This window comes from Marmota marmota, unplaced genomic scaffold (genome assembly GCF_001458135.2).
Source record: "Marmota marmota marmota unplaced genomic scaffold, marMar, whole genome shotgun sequence".
NCBI classification, from domain to species: Eukaryota; Metazoa; Chordata; class Mammalia; order Rodentia; family Sciuridae; genus Marmota; species Marmota marmota.
In genome coordinates this window covers 11862980-11889887 of record NW_026000142.1, presented here as the reverse complement: position 1 = coordinate 11889887, position 26908 = coordinate 11862980, and the positions used below count along the sequence as shown (strand labels likewise).

Genomic DNA, 26908 nt, shown 5'->3' with positions numbered 1-26908 from the left:
ATGCTCATGATGCATAGGAAGATGGAAAAACTTAAGACTGCACACTATATGTACTCCCAGATTTTTTAAGTTACAATGAATTGAGAATTACAATATCCAAAGAAAATATTTCAAAATAGTATAGGACTCACTGGTGATTTTGTACTCAAATAAATAGGAAAATTTTCATTTTAATGTCACATTGAATTTCAGTACTTTTCAATCCAAGGAAAAAAAAATAAACTGAGACATGGTCATGAGTTCAGGATTATATATATTACAATTTGCCTTGTTATAATACATTTGTGGCTTTATGATAAAAATAACTCAGGGACATACGGAATTCAAGCTAATTTGCGTAACTGTCACAAGAAAAAAAGCATTAGATGCATTTCTGAAGTAAGTATTCTCATTTAATTTCAGAATCTCAAAATAGCAATAGACCTTGGCCTTGTTTAAAAAAAGTTTAGTTAAACACTAAGCTAGCTAAATAACCTTACTGAAAGGTTTAACACAATTGATATAGAAAATGCTTTTTCTTTAATCTCAATCTTACATAAGTGGAAGAGGTGAGGGGAAGGGAAGGTAGACAATTTCTTTAGCAGCATATATGGCTAAGTCTATCAACCACCTTAAACTAGAATGTCCATTATTGACCCCATTAAAAAGAATTGGGCTAATATCAAAAGTTACCCATTTCATAAGCCAAAAGACAATTTTAGGGTTACAGTAAGTAAAATATTTTTGAAATACTTCAAAAACTTTTAACCATAAACTAGAGGAATCATCTTTTCATTGTAAGAAAGAAAGGAAATAATAACAGAAAGTAAAGGACACTTAAACTAAACTCATTTTCAGCCCTCTTCGAACAAAAAAAAAGAAAAATAATGGTTGATTAGCTAAGCTTTGTGCTCTAACCAAACTAATTAATTACAGTGATTTTAAATGGCAATAGCCCATGTTGACTGGGCAGCTTGACAGTTCTGAATACTTTTGCAACAATTTTTTTTTTTTTAAAACGCAAAGACACTAAAATGATCCCGTCATGCAATGTTCATCTTATGCATTCTGCATCTCTTTGCCAATCTTGTAGCTAAGAATCTTGTTCCAATCAATCTTAGTACGTGTAACTGGCAACTGTCGACGTAAGGCTTTGAAAGTAGTGTCCGACATTGTCTGATAATTCTCACTGATGGCAGTCTATGAAAAACAGTAGTCAGAAGTTTAAAACAAATGAAATGAACAAAACAATGTATAACACATTAATGTTTTCATAACAATCTTTATTTAAGCAGCCTATTTCACTGCTTACAGTCAAATAAAAAAATCCCAATATGGTTTTATTAAAAGCTGTTTATAACCATTTACAAGAAGCTTATAATCATTTTAAATAATTTAATTTAAAGAAATGAAATTATAAATTAGATTTAATACTTGTTCTCATTTTAAATCTATTTTATTATTTCATTCAGAACAACTTATGAATGACTGTTTACAAGGGGTAGGAACTTATCTAATTCACAAATTAAATGCTTAAATTCAAGTGTGTAGTTTAGAAACTGATAAATAATGTAAATGGTAGAGTATAAAATCAAATGTGATCTAAAGCAGATTACAAACAGTTCAAATAGTTTAAGGAACATCTCTTAAAATTAGAAATCTTGGCATACTTGACCCATACTCAGAAATTTCAGTTAGCTAAAGTTGAGGCTTATTATTTTTAAAATTTTACAAATTTTATAAAATTTAATTTATTTCCCACTCTTTTTGGCTCTACTTTTACAAGTCTGCCCTTGTACTCAAAGCAAACACACAAGAAGATGACTGTATTTCATATGGTAAAAAAATGAAAAAACTCAGGAGTATGGTTGAAATTAAAATTTCAATGCCATTCATAAGTGAAAATACATTATACTTTTAAAAATCATACCTGGTATTCATTTTCTGCAGCTTCTACAATCTTTATAAATTCTTTTGCTGTCTGCATCTCACTCTGAATAAAAAATATAACAAAAAGTAAATGAAACAGCAATTTAAAACTAAGACACTATTATGTTTAAATATATGCATGGTTAATAAAATATTACAATTTAATAAATAACACAGATGAAGATGGTAACAAGTAAAAGGAAAACTGTATGATCAATTACTCTAAGTCCAAGGGGAACCTGGCAAAAGTATTTTAAAAGTCCACAGAATGAGCCTGGTATCTACATTTAACTTATTAAAATAAGTTAAATCTTAATAATGTACACTGATGAAAATTCAAGTGTAATATTTAAGATGCAATCCAATAGACAACCTTTATAGGTAAGAAATTAGACACAGATTTCTAACTAATGACTATCTTTACCTAAATACTGTTATCTACTAAGCAATGTTTATCGCTAAAATAATATACAAAACTATTAATCTGGAAGTGCATATCTTAAAGTTTAAAGTGAACTTATTTTACCATCTAAATATTTTCTGAAAAAAATTTTAACATGCCAGTATTTGGTTTTGCTTACCTTTTTCCTAATTTTAAAGTCAAGAGAAATCTACATTTTTTAAAAATGTAAAATTCATTGGTACCTTTGTTTATATTTTGTGTGCATGAGTATCTAAATACATTACATAAATATATGTGTGAAAATGAGATAAATTTTTCTCTTTCCTAAAATAATAAAACAAAACCTACATACAATGAAGTAAAAAAAAAAAAAAAATTACTAAGACTCAGAACCAACATAATAGCCAAGGTAATCACTATGACCAACTCTTATAATCCCATAGTCTACAATTTTCTGAACAAATCTCTCTTAGGAAGAATTTTTCCCTAACATCACACTCCCAAAGAAGACAATACCAAGTGCTCTTGTTATGCAAAGAACATGACATGTGGGCTGGGGTTTTGGCTCAGTGGCAGAGCGCTCGCTTCGCAAGCATGAGGCACTGGGTTAGATCCTCAGTACCACATAAAATCTTACAGAAGTTAGGTTTCTTTCCCTAGCAGACTTTGCAACCAGAATAGTACCTAGCACAATTGTAGAAACCATCTAAATACTGTAGAATTTTTTAAAACATACAGCATCTTTGTCTGGGGTAGTATCCACTCTATTCCAGAGTTAAAACTTTCTTAAAATTAAAAATAACTTTTCTTTATTGTTTATTTGCTAATTTTTGTACACTGGCAATTAATGTTTATACTAAAGTGGTATTTTTATATATGAACACAAACATTTATGGACAAATGTCACCTTAATGTTATATTCTCAATATCTTTGGGGTAAAAAAAAAATTCACAAGAAAACAGTTCTATATTCCACAGAAAGAATAACATAACATACAACGCAGTTTAAAAATTAGGGACAGGATCACATACCTAAATGTAAGCACTAACACTATAAAACTCTAGAAGAAAATGAAGCAAACCTTTATGACCTTGGGTTACGCAATGGTTTCTAGTAATATATATCAAAAGCACAAATAATAAAAGAAAAATGAGACTATATACATACTACATTTCTGTTCTGCAAATTATACCACTAAGAAAGTAAAAAGAGTAATATTCCAATGTGTATACATATACCACAGTTTCTTTATCCATTCATCTATCAAAGGGCTTCTAGAATGGTTCCACAGTTAGTTATTGTGAATTGAGCTGCTACAAACATTGATGTGGCTCTGTCACTACAGCATGATGATTTTAAGAACTTTGGGTATAGACTGAGGAGTGGGATAGCTGGGTCAAATGGTGGTTCCATTCCAAGTTTTCTAAAAAATCTCCATACTGCTTTTCAGATTGGTTGCACCAATTTGCAGTACACAATGGAATATTACTCAGCATTAAGAGAATAAGATTATGGTATTTGCAGGTAAATGGATGGGGCTGGAGAATATCATGCTAAGCAAAGTAAGCCAATCCCCAAAAGCCAAAGAGAATGTTCTCCCTGTTAAGTGGATGCTGATCCATAATTGGGGGGGGGGGCATGAGAAGAATGGAGGAACTTTGGGGAAAGGGGAGGGAGGAGAGGGGATGGGTCATAGAGGCAGGAAAGATGGTCGAATGAGATAGACATCATTACCCTAGGTACACATATGACTACACATATGGTGCAACGCTATATCATATACATCCAAAGAAATGAAAAGTTGTGCTGCATTTGTTTACAATGAATCTAAATGCATTCTGCTGTCATAGATATCTAATTTGAATAAATAAACAAATTAATTAAATAATTTTAATAAGGAAGTAAAAAGAGCTGGGCGTAGTGGGTCCTGCCTGTAATCCCAATGGTTCGGGAGGCTGAGACAGGAGAATCAAAGCCATTCTCAACAACGGTGAGGAGCTATGGAACTCAGTGAGAGCCTTTCTCTAAATAAAATACAAAATAGGGCTGGAGATGTGGCTCAGTGGTCTAGTGTCCCTTAGTTCAATCCCTGTTACAAAAAAACAAGAAGGAAAAAGACAACACACAAAAGGGTGAAAATGTTTACACAACACATGTCTGATCCCAGATCCGTATCCAGAATATATAGACAGCTGCAACTAAATAATAAAAACAGAAATAACCAGTTAAGAAATGGGCAAAGGAACTAACCAGACATTCTCCAAAGACATACAAATGGTTAGTAAATACATGAAAAAATGTTCAACATCATTAGCCACCAGGAAAATGCAAAGAGAAACCACAATAAGATACTACTTCATACTGACTAGGATAGCTATAATGAAAAAGACAAGTTTTCACGAGGATGTGGAAAAATGGTAATCCTCATACACTGCTTGGAACCGTAAAATGGTGCAGCTACTCAGGAAAAGTCTGGAAAGTCTTCAAAATACTAAATACAGTTACCACACAATCCAACAATTCCACACCTATGTATATACTAAAGAAAAACAAAAAACAAATGTCTATACTAAAAACAGTACACGAATATTCATAGTAGCAAAAAGTAAAAATATAATAGAAGTGTCTATCAACTGATGAATGGCTAAAAGGTATATACCAGTAATAGGAAAGAATGAAGTATCATCCAACAAGGATGAACATTGAAAATGTGCTAAGTGAAAGAAGCCAGTCACACAATACTGCATATTATTTTATGACTGCATTCATATAAAATGTCCAAAATAGGCAAGTCTGTAAATCAGAAAGTAGATTAGTAGATGCTTAGGGCTGGGCTGGGCTGGGGAGAAAGGTATAGAGGGCTTCTTTATAGGAATATGAAAATGTTCTAAAATTAATTTGCAGTAATTGTTGACTAACTGTTAATCTAAAAGCACTGAATTTTATATTTTAAAAGCATGAATTCAATGGTGTGTGTTATATCTCAACAAAGCTGCTTAAAAAATGTTAGGTACAGAATTATGATTACCACCTTTAATCTATTTGAAAAACAGAATCAGAAAAGAAAATATTATTAAAATGTTAGTTCTGAAACTCCTCTAGTTTTACAAAAGATATTGTTTTCATTTTCCTGTGAAATTATACTTACAGACACTGTTAGGTAATCTTGTATATCTTTATGACTCACTAGCTGAACGTTACCATCTTCATAATAATGAACCTATTAGAAAAAGAAATTACACACAACACATTATAGGAACCATCAAGATCCTCATGGCTTCAGCAATTATATCAATGTAGACTGAATACATGCCAGCTCTAGTCCAGAATTCTCTGTGGAGCTCCAGACCTTTGGAACTCTAGCAAGACTTTTCCTGTCCTCAGTCTACATTTTCCTGCATTTAGGCAAGTGAATAATTTCCACTGACCTGTCTGCCAGATACTTTTGCCTCAAAGCTGTTCTAATGGTACCAAAATCCAAGATGTCCAAAATTGAATTCAAATTATTCCCTTCAAAATATTGCTTCTCTTTTAATTATTTACTCATATTAACTAATCCTCAATCAGGCAAGCTTTTTTAATGTTATTGTTTAATGAATGAGGAAACAAACAAAAGGAACTTAAATGACTTCCTCATATCATACAAATAATAACTGGCAGATCTGGGGATTCAAACTCATATGATTTTGAATTTCACGCTCTTGGCTTCTATTCTCTGTTTCCTCAGGCACAGGTCCCAAGACACAAAGGCAATGGGTCTAAGATTAGAAATGTATACTAGAGTCAGACGACAGAGCCGCAATATGATTCATCTTTATTCTTTCACAGCTCTTGGCATAATTACTTTCATGACAGTTGATCAACAAATGTATTGAACAAATTAGTGAACTAAAACAGAAAAAGATCAGCCTGTAATAGTTATCAAATGTTCTATATAAACATTTAAGTTCACATTAAGAGTCAAAGAATTCACTTCTAGTGAACCTCAGGTAAGAAGCCAAATATGATGAGTACAGGAGACATTTATAAAATATATGTAATATGATTATACATTGTAATATATAGTTATATAGCCACAGAAATTTTAATATTATACTTCACCTAACTCCACTAAACTGAGATGACAGAAGAGTACAACTCAAACTCAGAAGACGCTTAGATGAACAAATTGTATGAAGAGCAGACCAAATGGCAGCATCTAATTTTAGCTGTGTTTTAGAATCTGTCAGCTATCCTTGCAGATTTTTCATGACTAGGGAATGAACTGCAAGATTATTTAAAAGATTTAAACAGAACTACTTAGTTTTCTCACTGTGCAAAAAAGAAAAATCTGGAAAAGACATTTGGTATACTATGAAAATGTAAACTCATGAATTAGTTGTTTCTTTGTTCAGAACATGCCAGACATCAGAAACTTGTTGTTTCATACCTGAATTTTCAAGATGCCAACCACTTGAGTGGTTGATGAAGGAGTGATTGTAAACTTCCACTCTGACCTCCAACGACCATTCCTTAAAAATAAAAACAGCAGCTGTAAATAAGGCAGGGAAAACAATTTGAATCAATATTAAGTTTCAGATTTAAATTCAATGCTACAGTGTGAGAGTACTGGGGGATAGGTGCTGGACATTCACTTTTAATCACTGAAATATTCAAAAGAATCAAAAGGTTAAGTTCAGCTATAAGATATTTAATTTAATCTTCACCCTATGATAAAAAAGGACCTATAAAATAAATATCATTTCAGAATTTTAAAGCTAAGACTTGAAATATAATTCAAACTAAATCATATTATGCTATTTCTTGATTAAAAATTTTAACTTGCTTGTTCAACTGAATCACTTATGCTTTAATTATGAATAAAATGAGGGCACACACCTATAATTCCAGAGACCTAGAAGGTTGAGGTAGAAAGAACACAAATTTGGGGCAAAGCTGGGCTACTTAGGGAGTTTCTGTTTCAAAAATTTAATTTTTTTTTTTTTTTAAAGAGCTGGGATGTAGCTCAGTGGCAGAGTGCCCCTGGGTTCAATTCCCAGTACTAAGGGAGAGAGAATAAAATAAATAAATGTTACAGTACCAGAGTTTTCCATACATATAAATTAGAGCAGTTTAACATCTCCTAAATTATACAAAGTACCAAATAATTTTTAAGAAGTGACTAGAAAATGTCATACACATTCATAGTAAGAAACAGAAAATGTAAACATGTATACTATCTCTAGCAGTGAATTTCATCTTATTTTTCTGATAGTCTTTTCATAGCAACTCCTTTTTCACCTTTATTTGCTCTTTGCACACAAGACATTCTGATATGCAAATTAATACCTGTTAGCTTTTTTCTAAAATAGTCACAGTGTTAGTGGATTACCATACTGGATTTTGCTATAAAAATTATTTCTGGGCTCCTTTTAATATTTTTGCAGTTTACCCAATCATAATGTTTGTTGAATGACAGTACTCTCTTACCTAGAGTTAACACCTAACAGTCGAAAGTTTATATATATATATTTTAAGTTGTTGATAGACATTTATTTATTCATATGTGGTGCTGAGAATTGAACCCAGTGCCTCACGCATGCCAGGCAAGTGCACTACCGCTGAGCCATAGCACCAGCCCCCACTCCAAAGTTTTATTATAACAATGTATATGTTCTACAAAATAAGAGAATTTTCTTATGTGTCTTGATTTTGAGCAGCACATTCAAGAACATTCAAAGCAGCTTGATAGAAAAAGACCCTAGGTCTGTTCACTTTGTTTCAAGATTCCAAAAGAAGTTATTCTTTTTATTTAGGTATCAATACCAAGCAACTAGTAAGTTCTAAACATATACATTACTAATTATAATGACAAGATACATACATCATTATTGATTATGAAAAGAAAGGGGAAAAAAAAAGGAATTCCAGTCCAAGTAATAATGGTAACAATTTGAGAACCAGTTCAAAACTCTTCCAGAGACACTGAGAGTGCCCCTTCAGCAATGGAGTAAGTGGCCAAGTCTTTAATATTTTACACCTCTCTTACAAATATGCATTCTTTCAATAAACATTTATTAAGCCCTAATACCACTAAACACTTAGGAAATAGTAGAGAATAAGGAGAGAAAGTCTCTAGTGAAATCCAAGAAACACCCAAGACTAGTTTCTTCTAATTTTTATTTTACCTACATTTTAGGTAAAATGAAGTTTCTTTGTATCTAAATACCTAGATTCCATGAGATTAATGTGCCACGATATTTAGTACTTTGGAAAACCATAATTTACTTCTCCAAAAAGTGAAAATCACTTTTAACTTCAATGATACAATGCTCATAGTGGTGATTCAGGTAACATCAACAATATGGGGGGCTTGGAGTGGGGGTAAAATAGTGCAAATAAAATGCCAAGAGACATTTTCTTCACTTTGTATATGCAAAAACTCAAGACTTCGTTTCCCCTCTAATTAATAATTTATTATAACATCTTCAACAGATTTTATTAAAGTAAGATAATAACAAGAATTTTCCTTTAACAGTACTTCAATCTCAATAAGATTGATTTTATTATGTATTTCCTGACACAATGTATTAATAATGATTTTGCAAAGCCTTATGCTTTAGGATTCTGCTAGATTAATACTACATGTTTACAGAGCTAAAATAGAGAAACTACATTTATATCAAGTCCATGAAAGTAATTTTGTATGCCAGTATCTTTAGGAAAGTGCATGTTGTCATTAAGGCATATGTTTACATACAGAAATGATATGGAAATAATTTTCCTTCTGTGATGCTAGATCTGCATTTCTCCAAATATTCTTGATTAATCTTGTAACCTTGCATTTATGTCTGACATAGTTAAGTACGGGGGCACCTTCGGGCCAAGGTCCAAACTAGACCATTGAGGTTACTGACACTTACCCTCAACAGCACCACCAATGAACTTGGCTAATAAGTTACAGAATAATATACTTAAAAGGTAAACATTATGACTATTTACTCTTATAATTTCAGCATGTATTAATAAAAAAAGGGAAAAAAGTAAAGACTTCATTCAATTCTGAACTTGTAAAGTCTTGGAGGAAAAACTCAATCCTGGAACAGGGAGTATATCAGAAATAAGTCTAATAATAAAAAAGGTCACCAACTTTTCAAATATCTGAGCTTAACAGGACAAGTAGTACTGATAGGGGCTAGATTCTATAAGGAATAACTGAATTATTTGTATGCAAAATTACAAGGCATATTTTTGTAATTTTACTTCCCCACACTGGCCAACCGAACACAAAGCAATCCCAATAAAAACATCTGCTTCAGAGGCCCCAGATTCACAACAGAATGGTTCTTCACTTTATAACTGCTTGTCTCCTCCCCACATAAGTTTCATTCAGGAACACCCACTTCACAGAATGAGCATATGGGCCTGCCAATTGGGCTGCTTATACGTACACATGCTCCCTTAGGGTGCTGCCTGCTACTCTCCAAAAACACTATGCTCTCCCACATTCTTTTCACTGAATGTCAACAGATTTACTGCTACCTTTAATGATTAGGTCCTTTGTGGAGACAGTATAGGCTGAAGTTTTATACCATGTATATACTGTTTTTAGTCAATCATATACAAAAAGGTACAGCCCAGATCATTAAACCAAGAACTCCCAACAATATAATCAATACCAAAATTTCTCCAATTACACAAAATTTTAACTTACCAAAAGTTTTTTGCTTGGAACTGATGGCTTTCTATGCATGCAATAATGGTTTGCTGTCCATCTATTTTTTTACCATACACCTTATGAGGAAAGAAAATAAGAACAAGAGAGAATTTAGGACCACAAAATGCTCAACTTTAAACATGCATAAAATATTTAAAATTGTAAAGCACTCTGGCAAAAACACACAAAAGGATATAAAGTAAGTCCTCATTCTAACATAGTAACTAGAAAAACAAGTTCTCAAAAATGCACACCAAATCAAATTATCAGTGGATCACAAATGAGCTCAAATTTATGGGGCAAAACTAAATGTACTATATTCATAAGTGTCCATTAGATCTATCATGTTTTCATTCCAAACACAGGGATCATAAGAAACTAGATAATACATTTCAACATATAGATACCAATATAGCTATTTCCACAAATAAAAACTGGACCTAATTTGTGATTATCATTTTTGTTTACTTCACAATCTTAGAGGGTACCACTTCTTGAGTCATTTTTAAAAGTACCGAGATAAGGGTAAGATAAGGGTACTTACAGACAAGAAAGATCATTAAGAGAATGTCTGGGATGTATAATGCTATTATTTCACCTATGCTACTTTCAAAGTAATAATGTGTGTGTTTCAATTCCCCCAGTAAAAATGATGGCTCTCAAACTCAGCCACTCTCTTACTCTTGCTGAGATATTCTTCCAAAATAATTCTAATCAAGTTATGATTCAAAGAATTTTAAATATTATTTTAGTTATATTGTTTTTCTTAAATAATCATTGACAGTAAATACTTAGGCAGATTATATGAATTCAGTACTAACCAGGAAACTTCTATGAGAGAAATGGGGTGCTACTGGTAATATTAAAAATTATGTTGGGAAAGCAGGTATGAAACACAGCATATGGTCCCTTTAGGTTGAAGAGGCAAACTGAGGCTAAGCCTACTCAGCTCTGTAAGTCATGTTTAGATGCCTAGACTCTATCTTAAATAAAATGGGAAATCTCTATAAAGGATTTCAAGCAGGGGGGTTTCATAATCTGATCTGCATTTAAAAAAAATCACTATAGCTATAGAGAAGATCACTGAAGCACAAACTGGGTGCTTAATAATAGCCTGTCTTGGTACAGTCTTATGAAAGTTCACAAGCAAACAAAAAAGCACTAATTTCTACACATTTCATCCTAAAAACATAAACAGGCTAAACCTATGAAAGAAGCACATCAAAAAGTAAGAAATTTGACTGTAATATACTTGAGGACACGATTCCATTTTCTTTCTTTCTTTTAAATTTTTTTAGTTGTATATGTACATAATACCTTTATTTATTTTTTTGTGGTGCTGAGGATTTAACCCAGTGCCTCACATGTGCTAGGCAAGCACTCTGCCACTAAACCACAATCCCAGCCCCATGATTCCACTTTCAATTAATTTTATTTATTCAAAAATTCTGTAAATTAGTGAAAATAAATTTGACTTAATGTAAGTGAGTCATGAACATGAGATTAAAGAATCTCATGTTTAATCAATGTGTTAGAATTTCTATAGGGATTTGATTCGAGGTACAATGCATTTTCTATTTTTCGATATAATAATACAGTAGTTTTTTGGAAAAAATAGTAAAATTCCTAGGAATTGCTACTTCATCACATTTGCGTAAGATAAAATTTAAAAAGCTGCCCACGATGACTTACAGTGCAGACCCCATTTGGGTAATGTTCTTTTACATAAGCTCGCAGAGCAGTTTCTACTGAAGTTCTCCATGATTCAATTGCATTTTCTGCTTCGTAAGGTCTTGGATCAGTTGCTTCCTTTCTTAGGTGATCAAATTTGAAACAGATTCTGTTTTTTGGATCCAAAAACTTTCCATTTCCCAAGTCACCATGTTCTGTTATCAATACCTTCAATAAGGAAATAAATTTAGGAAAAAAGTATTTAAAATAATATTTAAGTACTGATACACACTAGTATACATTTGCTTAAAATTTTCCCTTAAAAAACTATAAAACAATTTTACTCGAAGTGACTGGTTTCACACATGGTACAACTGTTAATACTTCAAATTAGTAAACTGTAAAAACAATGTCATTCAGAGTAGATCAGATTTTTCTTCCAACATAACATCTAGCAAAAATATGCATCCTCTAGTATACTGCTGGAATCAAGCTTTTCCTTTGAGAACTAGTTTATTATTTCTGATATCAGACTCCATTTCCTCAAAACTAAGGAACCAGTGATCACCTTCAATCAGAGAGGTTACAAGAAGGGTTGTAGTCCAGTGAAGAAGCTCTTCAGTACATTGTCCTATCCTGTTGTGGGGCCCACAGTCTCACCTGCTCTCATGTATATGCTTCTGCTTCTTATAAACTAATCACTGTGGTTATTTTTAATTAACTTTCAAATTTTTAAAAACATAACTTACCTATTTATGTACATTTAGATTATACATGCACAAATTTAATATTCTGTGTTTTAATTTTTGAAAATTTTCCTTCACTTACAACTTTCCCATTCTTTCACATTTTACCTATGTCAGGACTTATTCATTCCTGATGCAAATCATGCTAACAGCACAGAACGCATTGTTCTAAAATTTTTCATGATCATGAAATCCTACATACATAAATATATACATATATTTACAAAAGCATACATACATGATTTTTTGGTCATTATTTTATAAGAATGAAATAAAAATGTACACACACAAACACACTGCTCTGCATTTGGCTTTTTTTAAAAAAACATAAACATCTTATAGAAATCTTCCAAGTCTGTGATAACACTTCTCACCATTCTTTTTTTCTTTTTGTGGTGCTGGGGATCGAACCCAGGGCCTTATGCATGTGATTGGCAAGCACAATGCCAAATGAGCTGTATACCCAGCCCCTTACCATTCTTTTTAATGATTGTATAATATCCCAATGATGAGGACTTAACAATTTATTCAGCCAATTTCCCACTGATTATCATCATTTTATTTCTAGATATTCTATTTTCTTCTTTTTTTAAATTTTTAGTTGCTGATTGACCTTTATTTATTTACTCATATGTGGTGCTGAACCAAGTGCTTCACACATGCTAGGCAAGTGCTCTACCAACTGAGCCACGACCCTAGTCCAAGATATTCTATTTTCTTAAAGGAGAGAAAGGCCACATTAAAAAATTGTGAAACAAATATTGTTGTGCATATTTTTATGTGCTAATGTTTTTATTTCCATTGGATGTATTTTTTAATTTAAAACTGTGACCAACACATACTAAATGTATATATTTACTGGGTACAGAGTGATATTTTCAACCGTGTGCAATGATTACATCAGGATAACTGGCATATCTATTACTTCAAGCATTTATCATTGCTATGTGTTGAGAACATTCAAAACCCATCCTCTTAGCTATTTTAATATATATTTAACTATTGTCAACCACAGTTATCTTACTATGCGCTAAGAATATTCTTCTATTGGATAGATTACCAGCAACGGTGGTGAGAAGAGCAGGTAAGGGGTTTATACATTTTTAATAGACATTATCACCATCAATAGGCATTATAGCTCTTTTAGTTGTCTAATAAGTATAATTTTAATTTCATTTTCTGAATGACGGCTGTAGATCTAAACACTGTTTTATCTTTGTGGGCCATGTGCTCTTCTGTAAATAAATATTCTTTAATACTTATCTGGTTTTCTTTTCTCTATATCAGTTTGTAAGAACTGCTTAATGTAGAACACAATTTTTCATATCTCTGGCTCCATTTAGAGTATGCTCTATATGTGTAATAAGAATTTTAATGCATCCTGCTGTCATTTATTTAAAAAAATCAATAAAAAAAGAAAAAAACCATTGCTTAATGTATCTGTTTCAGTATACAATTTCAAAAAATTTATATGTTGCAAAATACCCACCTTTGAGTTTTTGAGTTTATAGTCTTATTTAACATGGTCTTCTTCCCTTATATTGCACATGCTGACTTTCAGATCTCCTAAAATTTTCATCATTATACAATTTTTTAATCCATTTGAAATTTAACTTTGTATATTGTGTAAGACAGACCTCAACTTAACTTTGTTTCTGGCAGAAATCAGTTGTGCTGATATCTGTATAAAACTTTCATACATTCATGTATTAAATTCTGGTTCTCCATGCCACTTTATTGGCTTATTCATCCACTATGTATAAAAACACAGTGACTTGACTTTACACTGGTTTTAAAATATCTTCTGCTACCTAGTAAGGCAATTCTCCAATTCTCCTTCATTGTCCTTACTGTTCTCTTGTACATTTTTCTTGATTATTTCAAGCATGTATTTTTTTCATATAAAATTTTGGAAAATACTAATTAAAAAAAAAAACTGATCAGTAGTCTAATGCAAATTGTACCATATTAATTTATTATTAATTTTTAAAAGTTTCTAAGAATGAAATGCCAATGTGCCTTTCTACTGTCCAGATATTAGTTTTATGTTTTCATGAAAACAACTACTATTTTCTTCACACTACTGTATGTTTCTTGTTAAGTTTATTTCTTAATGTAAAATTCATAACATTATTTTAAGTGAAATTAACTGTCCAATCCCATCTCCACTGTGTAGGTTTAGGTACTTAACTACTGCAACAGAGGACAGCTAATGTACTTTGCATGTAGTACTTACCTTAAATCCAATCATCTCATCAAGGTTTTTTTGGTTGAGGGTTATACTACTACAGACTCTGGGTACCCTTAAACATATCACCATAGAGATTTCTTTTCTAAGCTTTATAAGTTCTGATTCTCTTGTTTTATGTGGTATACCTTAATTTATGATAAATGATAACTGTAATAAGTAGGTATAATTAGTTAATTTTTAATTTTAAATTGTTTTAATGTTTATAGTTTATAATATTTACTATTGGTTTCTGTTAAACAACTCTATTTTAACAGGTTTTATTCTATTTCTACTTTTACTTAGGGTTTTTTTGTTTTGTTTTGGCGAAGATACCAGAGATTTAACTTGGGGCAATTAACAATACAGCCACACCCCCAGCCCTATTCTGTATTTTATTTAGAAACAGGGTCTCACTGAGTTGCCTAATACCTCACTTTTGCTGAGGCTGGCTTTGAACTCATGATCCTTCTGCCTCAGCCTCCTGAGTTGCTGGGATTACTTTTAATAAGAAATGGTTTCTTGGGCTGGGGATGTGGCTCAAGCAGTAACGTGCTCGCTTGGCATGTGCAGGGTGCTGGGTTCGATCCTCAGCACCACATAAAAATAAAGTAAAGATGTTGTGTCCACTGAAAACTGAAAAAAAATTATATTAAAAAATTCTCTCTCTTCTCTATCTTAAAAAAAAAAAAAAAGAAATGGTTTCTGAGTTTTTCAAATCTTTTTCATTATCTACTGATACCAGATTTTTCTCTGTTAATACATAAGACCAAAACACTGCCTTCCATGGAACCATTCTCACATTCCTAAAAAAAGTATTTAGTTTTGCTATGTTATTCTTTTTGATATATTTTTAGATCCTACATATTCAAAGTTTTAAAATCTCGTCACATGTAAAATTAGTATACAATTAAACTTTTTATATTTTTTAAGTATTAAAATTATGCTATATTTATAAAAAGATTTTGGAAGTTTTCCAGCATTTAAAAAGAATGTACTCTCTATTCTGCAAATTTCCTTTTAGGGATTTATCTCAATAAAAAAAAACATATGTCAATGTGACTAGTGGTTCAAAGATTCAAGGCAACAATATTTACAATAGTTAAAAAAAAAGAGGATAAAAAACCAAAACCTCCAGAGAATTCAGGCAATTGATATAATAAAGTAAATATGGAGTTATACATTTGTGTAATCACACATGTACATTTTTACATAAGCTTAAGTTTCTCTTCAGTTACAGGCATTCTCCATCTCACTTTCCCCCTGAAACTATGAGACTATGTATTATATAATGAATAATATCAAACACAAACTCTCACATAATTAGCCACTTAAGGGCTTTCTTTTATCTTCCTTCTTAACCACTTATCTTATATTCTATCATTTCCTTCCTCATATGGTTTTATATAAATTGTATTTCGCATAGGCATGACATGATTCAACACTATAATCATCACTAAAGTACTAGTAATTCTAAAAAAAACCTAGTGACCTTTTGTGGCTTTTCTTAACTTAATTCTAACTTGCATTTTCAAATAAAAACATTTAATAATTACTAAATGCTAAATTACTCACATGAAGAACTGTAGATTTCTAGAGCAACCAAATTATGACATAAATCTTATTAATACATATTCTAGATTTCGGATTAATAAAGGATTGATATTTTTTCTATAAAAAACAAGAAAGTAGATTTAAAACAATTATTTTCTAAAATCTTAAATGCATTACAACTAAGTATTTCTAAAAGGAACTGTCTGCTAATATTAGTCTCAAAAAAAAAACCAGAAGTTAATTTTAAATTATTTTGTCAATAAGTGCCTATGATTAAAATGAATATTTTATTTTATCTTTAAGCATACACCACTTTATAATTCTCACATGTCACTGGAGTTGTTTAAACCAAACAAGGATTAGCCAGATTCTATGTTTATATTAAACATACCTGATCTTCATAACCTTCAATTTTTACTGGAGTAAACTGGTCCAAGTTATACTGTGCAAATGCACTAAAAAAGAAAAAGGGCCAATTATTTAAAATTACGTATCTAATGCTTCTTAAAATGATAGTTAAACAATTCACCTCTCAATAAAATTCTGCTACATGGCAAGATTAATACAATTATAATTCTCTATTATAAATATTAACTAACTAGAAATATATCATAGATACAGCTATTTTAAAAACTGCTATCCAGCTTCCAATGTTAGCAACATAAAATTATATCAGGGGGCTGGGGTTGTAGCTCAGTGGTAGAGTGCTTGTCTCGCACATGTGAGGCACTGGGTTAGATCCTCAGCACCACATAAAAATAAATGAATAAATAAATATATTATGTCCATCTACAACTAAAAAAATATTTTTAAAAATTACATCAGAAAGTATAACTGGCCTTTTCATTAAAAATCCTGAAAGTAAAGATTAGCTATCTATAAAATACATAGCTACTTATTCAAGTACTGTATATATTTAAAAAACCAGGAAACGAACTACAGATTGTGAAAATCAGCACCAAAGGGTTTTCAATTAAATAAGAGAGATAACGGATGAACATACCGGTAACACAAAGTAGAAAGTACCATAAGAGAATTACCAATAATGCTCTGTAAAATGGTGTGTGTAATTTTAACATTCTGTTAACACAAGAGTAAGAAGACAATTGGGACAATGTCACAGTGAATGTGATACTGACAAATGGGCTTGAAATAATTGGGTCTGTCCCATTTTGTAGATGTTGGAGGGATGGGTAAGAAAAGAGTATTTCAATTAGTGGGACCAGTATGAGCAAAATGCCTAGAAGCCAATCAGGTTCAACATCATAGGATTTTTAACACCAAAGAAAACACCAACCTCAGAGCACTAGGCACAGAGCAGGCCTTCAGTGACATTTACTAAACTGAAGTGCCTTGAATGGATGATGGAATGATTATTTGGGAGGCAAAGCAGCATCACAGAAATTTTTTGAGAAAGAAAAACACAGAAGTACTTCTGAAGATTAATCTGGCAGTAGTGTGTATGATGAATTGGGCAGTAGAGCAACTACAGCTGGAAAGAGCAGTTAGGTTTTCCCAGACGTCCATGTTAGAAGTGCAGAGGATGAGCAAGGAAATGGTGACCATCTGAATTCAACATTAAAGTCTCTATCTCTACTCTCATACAAAGAAAGAATAATACATTATCAGATAATTTTGTCATACATAGGAAAAACTTAATAGTATGAAAAATTATCTAAAAAATGATATAAAGATCATACTTATTTTGAGGGCTTGGGGATATAGCTCAGTTGGTAGAATGCTTGCCTAGCATGCACAAGTCTCTGGGTTCAATCCCCAGAATCTCCCTACCCCCGCCAAAAAAGATCATATTTATTCCATTAAATCTAAGATATTGAGAATTTTAAAATTTATGAATGCCTCTCAAAAGTTTTTTAGCCAATTATTCACTGTATTAGCTCTTAAGCCTCCCCTAGAAAGAACTGTTTAACTGAGCAAAGCACTACTGATAAGTTAACAAAGAGACTAGTAAATATAAAAATAGCAACCCAGAATTAAATTAGTAACTATCAAATACCTGATACTTCATGTCGAAAAAAGATGGGGGTAAATATATAAGTGCATGGAGAAGGAGGGAGAAGGAAGTTGTTCACCTCTTATTTTCTTAATTCTGTAAATCTGTAATTTTCCTAAGAATTGCCTCAACGTAGCCAAGCAATTACTAATTACCGCCCATAACATCAAATTCCATCCACCTCTAACTTGGGGGGAGTGGGTAAAGGAAGAAAAGGGAAACTAGTATTAGAAATAATGAATATGAAATAAGTAGAATTATATCTTACACGCATAAAGCAAATTAAATTATGACAATTATGCTACAATGCAAAATGTACTCACTAATCTAATAGAATTTCTGGGTTTTGTTCCAATCCTACCATTAGCTAAAATGGGCCCCATCATCTATAACAGCAATTATCATTATCTTAGACTAGATGACTTCCAAAGTCTCTCTGTTGAGAAAACTCCATGTACCCATTCATCATTCACTCAGTAGCCCCTACAACCATGCAAATATTTACTGAGCTCTTATTACTATGTGCTGAGCATTCTACTAGACATAGTGACAACAAAGGTCTCCCAGCTCTTCCTATAGTTTACATCCTTTGCTATTATTCATCAGACCACATCTGATACTTTCCCTCAGCTTAGCTACACCATTTTCCTTATTTAATATTAAAATCTTATTTTAAAACATCTTTAAATAAAACTTTAAAAATTTACTTATCTCTATAAGCCTTTGATATGCCTCTATTATTATATTTTATTTAACTTGGACTGTTATTAGACATATCTGACTCTGGAAAAATCTCTGAAAGGCTTATTTATCTTATCATCACAGTGAAGTCTGGCATTCTTTTGTCTTTGAATAAAAGGCTATTTCAGGGTGTTTCAAAGTATTCTAGATTTGACAGTAGTAAGTCTAATTTTACTTTGAATCACAGAGAGTTTGTGCCCTTTAGTAAAGATGTCCTGTTAGAATCACTCTAAAGAATAACAGCCTTGTTTCCTTCCCTCACAAAAAGATAAAGAGAGGGAAAAGGAAAAAAAGATTAAAAGAGATGAAGTCCAAAGATGACGCCATTAGGATTAGAATTGCCCACTTCTTTGAATCATGCAAAAATTCAGTAAACATTTATGTGTTAGAGACTATTTTCAGTATTTATAGATGAATAAAATAAACTCCCAAACCTCATAGATATAGAAATCTACTAGGGTCACACATATAATAAAATTAAATATACATAAAAATTAAGGCAATTACCATTTCAAAAATAATTTACCAAATTGTGCAAATGTCAAATTTAGTAGCAAATGATTTATATAAGACCACTGGCCAAACATACCATAAATACAGAATTTTATATTATAGTTGAGTCTCTAAGTCCCTTTGTGATCAAAAATATTTCTCCTAGAGTCTAGTACATACATATTACACATGTTTGAACTTGATGTACAAACACCTATGTCAGGGATTAGTGCATAAAAATCACTTTTAAAACATCTTTTCTTTCTCCAAGTCACTTTAGTTATGTTACTATAATATGAAATACTTACTGGGCTGCTCCTTCCCTGAGAAGATTATCATTATTAAGCAGTAACCGAACATCTATAAAACAAACATTATGTTTTTTATATTATTATGTTTTGTTTGAAAACTATAAGGAATGCAGATAGTTTTAGTTATGTGCTAACACCCCCACCAATAGAAAGCAAGATCAAATATCACTGTAATGACCAAAAATATTCACAAAATACACACCGTAGTATTTTAACAAAATAAAACATTTTTCTTAGGAAATAGAAGAAGGAATTAAATAGAAATACATACAATTTTGTACTCTTTTAATAGTTGATACAGGAAGTTTGGAACGTATTATCAAAGAACTAAAGTAGAGATAAGCTACATCAGAAAAGTGGTGTGATAAGATCTGCAGAAAAGACAGGACTATGCCTCTTAACTTGACAACACAACAATCAGTTTCAAATAAATTTTCTCTATTAAAAAAAAAAAGTGATTAAGTAACAGTTTGTGACCAGAGTCCAGATGCAGATATTTCTGTTCTTTTATAGCTAATGTTCAAGGAACAAATGAATAATTATATTTTCTTTGACTAGTAAGTCAAATCATTAGATTTCCCTTTAACTGGTTCTTAAGTCAGTCCTAATTTTAGACTCAACTATTATTACATAGACATTTGGCTTTTAATCATTAAAATATAAATTCAAAAATAATATTTTTATTAGGAAAATCCAAGCACTTCATAAAACATTAAAGAAAAATCATACGGTTTCACCAAAAACAAAAAGCCTTCTAGTCTAGCCTTGGTATATTTTCTTTCATTATTTTTCTCAAGTACTTGGCTCTTACATAGTTGCTATTTTAAAGTACATAAAACAATGTATCTTAATTTTTTTCATTAAATGAAAATACAAAGAAATAACATTTCACATTAAGAAACTGGTTAAATAAAAGATGAACAGGCTATAGTTATACACATTGTAAAACTGGGCAGCCATTAAGATGCTGCATAAAAAATTTAAAATACAGACATTTACAATTATGTATATTTTTTATCCCAAAAAGCAAACTGAGAAGTTCTATTAAATATGATTTTATGTTCAATATTTTAAATATAATACTTTACAACAGTGATATCTCATGATAGTTATGTCTTTTCTAGTTTTAGTGGGAAAATAATTTAAAAGTAGAAATCTATTCAATCCAATTAGTTGTACTTTGAAAAAAAAAAAAGAGCATGTTTTTAATGAGGAGAGTATAGAAGAAAGGAAAACCTAACAAGAATTAAAATAAAATAAAATTTTACTCTTACGGAAGGAATTAGGCTATAATTCTAAGCCAGGCTACCCATTAGAACCACAGGGTAGTGGGTAGAGGCTTTAAAAAAATAGTCAAAATAAATAATAAAATAAAGATTTTGGAGCCCAAGCCCAGACCTACCAATCAGTTTTTAAGAATGAAAGAAGACCAGAAATCTATCTTTCTATTATTCTAACGTAACAAGCCTAAGGAAAAAGCATTTTGGAACTGAACTGATATTTATTACTTCATAATTCTAAAATTGTTTGCTTCTCTTGGAATCATTCTGATTCCACATTTTCAATGAAAATAAACAAATTGATACAAGACTTCTCCTTTAAAGTTAATTTCTTTTTAACTTTAAAATATCCCCTAAGTTAAAATTTATTAGATAATTCTATATCTTACTTCTACTTCACAGCTCACTCTCCACTCTAGACCTATTTAATGCCTCATCCTAAATGCCTAAATTTATGGGAACTCAACACAGACATATCAATTCAATGTCAATTTCAAATGAGGCTTAGAAAAGTAATTCTCAGAACTCATAAGTTCTTTTAGGACCTTCCTGATTAAAAAATATGTAGGGTCTTTAATTCAAGATAAGAACAGTATTTGACAAATCTTTCTTAAAATTATAATTTATTCTTGACTCTGAACTATAGGGGAGTTTGTGAGCTACTGACTTCAGTACAGTTTCACCATTATCTACTGAAGTCTCTCCTCTGCTTAGGTTCAAATGTGGCCTATAACTTTAACTCAGGAGCAGACTCAATGTAAATGTAGCTCAAAAGCCATGTGTAAATTCACCTTTAAGACATGGTGAAAAGGCCAAAATATATATAAAGTGTATGTAGAAAGCATTTATATAAAGTAGGAATAATAGCATATTTATAATACTTGCTGCAACTTTCTCTTTTAACTGCGTAAGTAAAGTTTTGTGGGCTGGGGATGTGCCTCAGTGGTTCAGCATTTGCCAAGCCCACACAAAGCCTGGATTTGATCCCTAGCACCGCAAAAAAAAAAAAAAAAGAAAAAGTTTTGCAAGGAGCTCTCTGTAGGCCATTATTCTGGTGATTCTTACAATCTTGTCATTCTTACTGCTAAAGAGCAGCTGCTATCAAAGTCTGTATAGCAACCAGAAGATTATCTAGACTTTTAAACTTGTGATCCATAGGTAAATAATTATGAAAATGTTTGCTAATGAAGTCTAAAGAAAGGGATACTGTGAAATGACTTATAATATACAATTAAAATAACAAAACTTTTGACATGTGCTACCATCTTCTATGCATGATGAAAATGGCTCCCCACCCCCTTTTTACTGGCTGTTTGTATTGCTCTAATAGGTTTTTCTCAAAAAGAAATACAAAACTGTACTCCTTAATTTAAAAAAAAAGTTAAAATGAAAAGTTCTATTGTCTTTCTTCCTTAAATGATCTATTCAACGAACATTAATTGTGTGTGTTTATAGTTTTGCTTAAAAACAATTTACCAAAAAAGATGTTCCTTTCCCAGAATAAGGTTATATTCTACTCAGTAACTAGTATAAAGTTTATTTTATCCTTTAAAAAGGGTTAATATGTTCAAACAAAATTATCACATATATCATATGTACATTATATCTAGCCATTAAAAAATTCAGATTAACAAAACTTCATTGTAAATCAGAAAACAGACTTTTCTACACTATCTTTAGCTTATTTTGGTGATTATGCTTAAAAAAAGATAGAAAAACAGCGCTTTTTTTATATATCAAGACTTAATGTTACAAGTTAAACACTCACCATTAAAAACTTCATTAAATTCTCCAGGAGGGGCATGAATGATGAATTTTGCTGCTATACGTACCTAAAATAAAAGTGAAGATATAAATATACCATAGCACACATCTCTGCTGAAATGACCCAAAATCATACAAAATTATACAACTTTAAAGTTTTACTGAAAATGATAAGAAGATTTTCACAGTGATACTTCTCCACCCAAACACTTCAAAAGTAATTTCTTATTACTGTTTTAATTATCTAATATACAACCACAACATAGGCTGAATGTAGATAAAATAATTCAGTGAAGTTAAGGATTAAAAGATGCCAACAGATAAACATTTTCTTACAGTTGATTTTATTTCTTTTTAAACTAAAGTGAAAAAAAAAAACAAGAAAATCTTTATGTGTGAAGAAATGCGCATTATGTATGCTAAAGAAATCTAACATACCTATGGATCTAAAAAATCACAAATTCATGAAAATATGGAGAGAAATCAGGGAAGAAGGTTTAACAAAAAGTTTAATATGAGACCTGACTAGTTCTCAGGAAATTCTAGTTCAAAGATAAATAAGAAAAAATTTCAACAGGTGTACTGACAGGCCTATTTTAAAAGAATAAAGCCAATTTTGACAAAGAGTTTAAAACTTAACGAAAATGCTTCTGAGATGTTAAAGGACATGCCAACATTACCGTTTAGTGAAGGAGCTTATTATATAAAGACTGTGAAGGAGTAAAATCAAGGCAACTAGAATAGCCAAAACAATTTTGAAAAAGAACAAAACTGAGAACCACAATACAAGCATCAAGATAGTTTGGGTTTAATGAAAGTAGAGACAATTAACAGAAAAGAATTCAAAGTCCAAAAATATGTACATCTATATGCAGTGAAATGATTGCTGATAAAGGTGGAAAAGCAATTTACTGGAGGAAGGACATATTTTCAACAAATGATATTGGGATAATTAGATATTCGTGAGCAGAAGAAAAAACCTCAACCTAAACTTCACATTTTATACAAAAATTAACTTTAAGTGGATCATAGTTTTAAATGTAAAACAGAATTAAAATAAATGAAAAAAAATACAACCTGAAAAAATCTTAGTGATCTAATAATCTTAGTAAAAAAATTTTAGACATAATGCCAAAATTGTGGTTTATTAAAAAAACTGATAAGCAAGAATTCACTAAAATTAAAAACTTTTGCTCTGTCAAGGACTTGCACTATTAAAAGAATGAAAAAACAAGCTGCAAATTGAAAAAAAAAGTATAGGTACAGCATTCTTAATCTGAAAATCTGAAAAAATTTTGTATTTTCTATAAAATAGTTATTTTATACATATATATGTATAATAATATAAATGTTATATAAAATGGTAATCCATCATGGATAATTACTACATGATACTACATGATGATTACTACATAATCAAATGGGGTTTATCCCAGGAAATTAAGGGTAATCTTGCAACTTAAAATATATTTTATATAAAATATATATGATATTTCTTACAAAGGTAAGCACATACCATAAGACACAATGATCAATCCCACTCCAAGTATTGTTGCAAGTCATGGGCTGTGTGTGTGAGCTGGGCGCATTTGAGCATATGAGGGGACTGGTCTGGCATTACATGCTTTGGGGGCTGTGCGACACATGTGTGCCTTTCCTCTTGCTCTGCCTGTTATCCCACATAGCACCTGAGATGGATGTGGCTTTCCAAATGTTAATCAACCTGCTGACCATAAGACATCACCAAGCAAGACTCCACCCTCCAAAACCCAATCCCTTGCCTTATTTGGGTGGGAAATTCTATGAATGGCTTCTCTCCAATAAGGGGGTTTCAGGTGTGCTCTCTCTCTCTCTTGCCTCTTGTCTCCCTTACTCCCCTTTCCTTCTAGCATGGGAGCTGAAACCTGAGGTCTCAGAGCTGTCCCTGAACCCCCAAAAAGGTATTTCTCTGTTTGTGTGGTTTTTAGTTGCCAGCCCGGAAGCTGGCGACAAAGTATCTTCCCTACAGAATTAAAAGCTCACATTCATGCAAAAATTTATTCATAATTGCTCAAAACTAGAAACATCTTATAATCCAAATATCCATAAAATGGGTAAATGTACCAATTTACTGGTACATCTATACAACAGAATACTACTTAATAATAACAGGGAACTATTAATACTTGCAACAACTGGAATGAATCTCACAAGCATTGTGCTGAGTGAAATAAACCAATCTCAAAAGGTTATGTAGTCATAGTATAGGATTCCATTTTTATAATAATTTCAAATAAACAATATTACAGATACTTCTCAACTTACAATGGGGGTATGCCTTACAATGGGGGTATCATTTTAGATAGCACTTTTTGTGGAATAGCATAGACCACAAGTGATAATAAAGTATTTTGGAAATAAAAGATATATTCAAAGTAATATCATAAATATTAGTAAACCATATGAGCACTAAGAAAAAAATAATTTCTGCCCATCAGATGTCTGAGGTTACACTAAAGTATTACAGAAGTTATTACTCAAACTTTTGGGGGGTGATTTTTCTTACTAAATTTTAAAACAACAACAAAAAAGAGCATTCTACAATTCATGCAATAAATCAGTGATAGTAAAAGTAACCTATAGAATAAAATAAGAATCTGTGAGTCAATACTGACCTAATAAAATAAATGAGCAAATAGGGGAAATAGAAGGCTCTTCATTACAACAGAATGCCAATTAACAATTGTAGAAGGAATGTATGAATAAGAAAATCACTTTGAGTAACCAACCACCTTTGTAATTCTGGTAGGCCAAAATCAATGGATGCCAAATTTGTAGGCAAAATTATAAAACTACAACAGGATATTTACATGGTTTGTAAGCATCTTTCAATGTGTTAACTACAAAGGAATAAATACTAATTTTATATTGAGGTGTACTGCAACCACACCTTTACAAAGTAATGAAAGGTATCAATAGTAATAAGAAAATCAGACATTATTTGCTTTCTGAGAGATACACAGAGAACACATCAATTCTGTGAAACTCCTGCAGAAAATTCATAGACTGAATCTAATCAGGAAACATCAAACAAATCAAAATGAGGGGCAGTCTACAAAATTACTAGTCTGAACTCTTCAAAAGAGTTAAGGTCACAAAAGACAAACAATGCTGAAAAACTGCTCCAGATTAAAGACGAGAGACAATACACAAAATTCAACTAGATTCTGGTTTGAGTTCTATATCAAAAGAGGAGGAGGAGAGGGGGAAAAAAAATGAAAGGAAGAAAAAGAAAACATTACTAATTATAGTGATAATAGGATCTGTAGATTTATATAATAGTATTGTCTAAATGTTTAAATTCTCAAAAGTTTAATAAATGTCCTGTAGTTATATAAAATAATGCCCTAAACAATAAAGTATTTAGAGATTAGGGAAAACATTTTTTCTTCAGAAGCTGTGTAGGTTTTCTCCTTAAATTTTTCTAACTTTAGGGCTGGGGTTGTGGCTCAAGTGGTAGAGTGCTAGCCTAGCACATGTGAGGCACTGGGTTCGATCCTCAGTGCCATATTAAAATAAAAGAAAGATATTGTATCCACCTAAAACTAAAAAGTAAATATTTTTTAAAACTTTCTTTTTTCTAACTTTAAACACGTGGACAAATAAAACATTCTAGTACTAATTTGTTAAAATAACCTGTTCTCCCCCATTTGATTAAAAAAATCTCATATATTCAGCACTATTTTCAAAACGTGTTACTTTTTTTTCAGTCAGGAATATGAAAAGCACATTACTTTTTTTTTTGATGGTGCTAGGGATTGAACCCAAGGCCTTGTGCATGCTAGGCAAAAACTATTACCAACTGAACTATACCCCCAGCCCTTACAACAGTTTAATAAATTTCGAAAAATCTTTCTGAAAACCATCTAAAGAATTTAATGGTCATCATTCAGGTAGCAAATCTAGAATGTTTCTTCCTCAAGTAAATTCTATTTCAATTATATCAGCAGAATAGACACTGAAGAAGAGATCTAGAGCTGGGCGTGGTGGCACACACCTGCAATCCCAGCAGCTAGGGAGGCTAAGACAGGAGGATCATGAATTCAAAGCCAGCCTCAGCA

At 31.5% G+C, this 26908-nt stretch overlaps 1 protein-coding gene across 1 annotated transcript in view; it reads right to left on the bottom strand.

The window, feature by feature from the left end:
- Positions 1–236: 236 nt before the first annotated feature.
- Positions 237–26908, bottom strand: part of Capza2 (capping actin protein of muscle Z-line subunit alpha 2) — a 56911-nt gene continuing 30239 nt past the window's right edge. The window contains exons 4-12 of the mRNA XM_048785918.1: positions 22813–22876; positions 19762–19813; positions 16598–16661; positions 11701–11907; positions 10006–10085; positions 6742–6823; positions 5461–5532; positions 1910–1972; positions 237–1179 (exon numbers count right to left, since the gene is read on the bottom strand). Coding sequence (XP_048641875.1) covers positions 1039–1179; positions 1910–1972; positions 5461–5532; positions 6742–6823; positions 10006–10085; positions 11701–11907; positions 16598–16661; positions 19762–19813; positions 22813–22876 — 825 coding nt within the window. The 3' untranslated portion in view covers positions 237–1038. The remainder of the gene's footprint in view (positions 1180–1909; positions 1973–5460; positions 5533–6741; positions 6824–10005; positions 10086–11700; positions 11908–16597; positions 16662–19761; positions 19814–22812; positions 22877–26908) is intronic.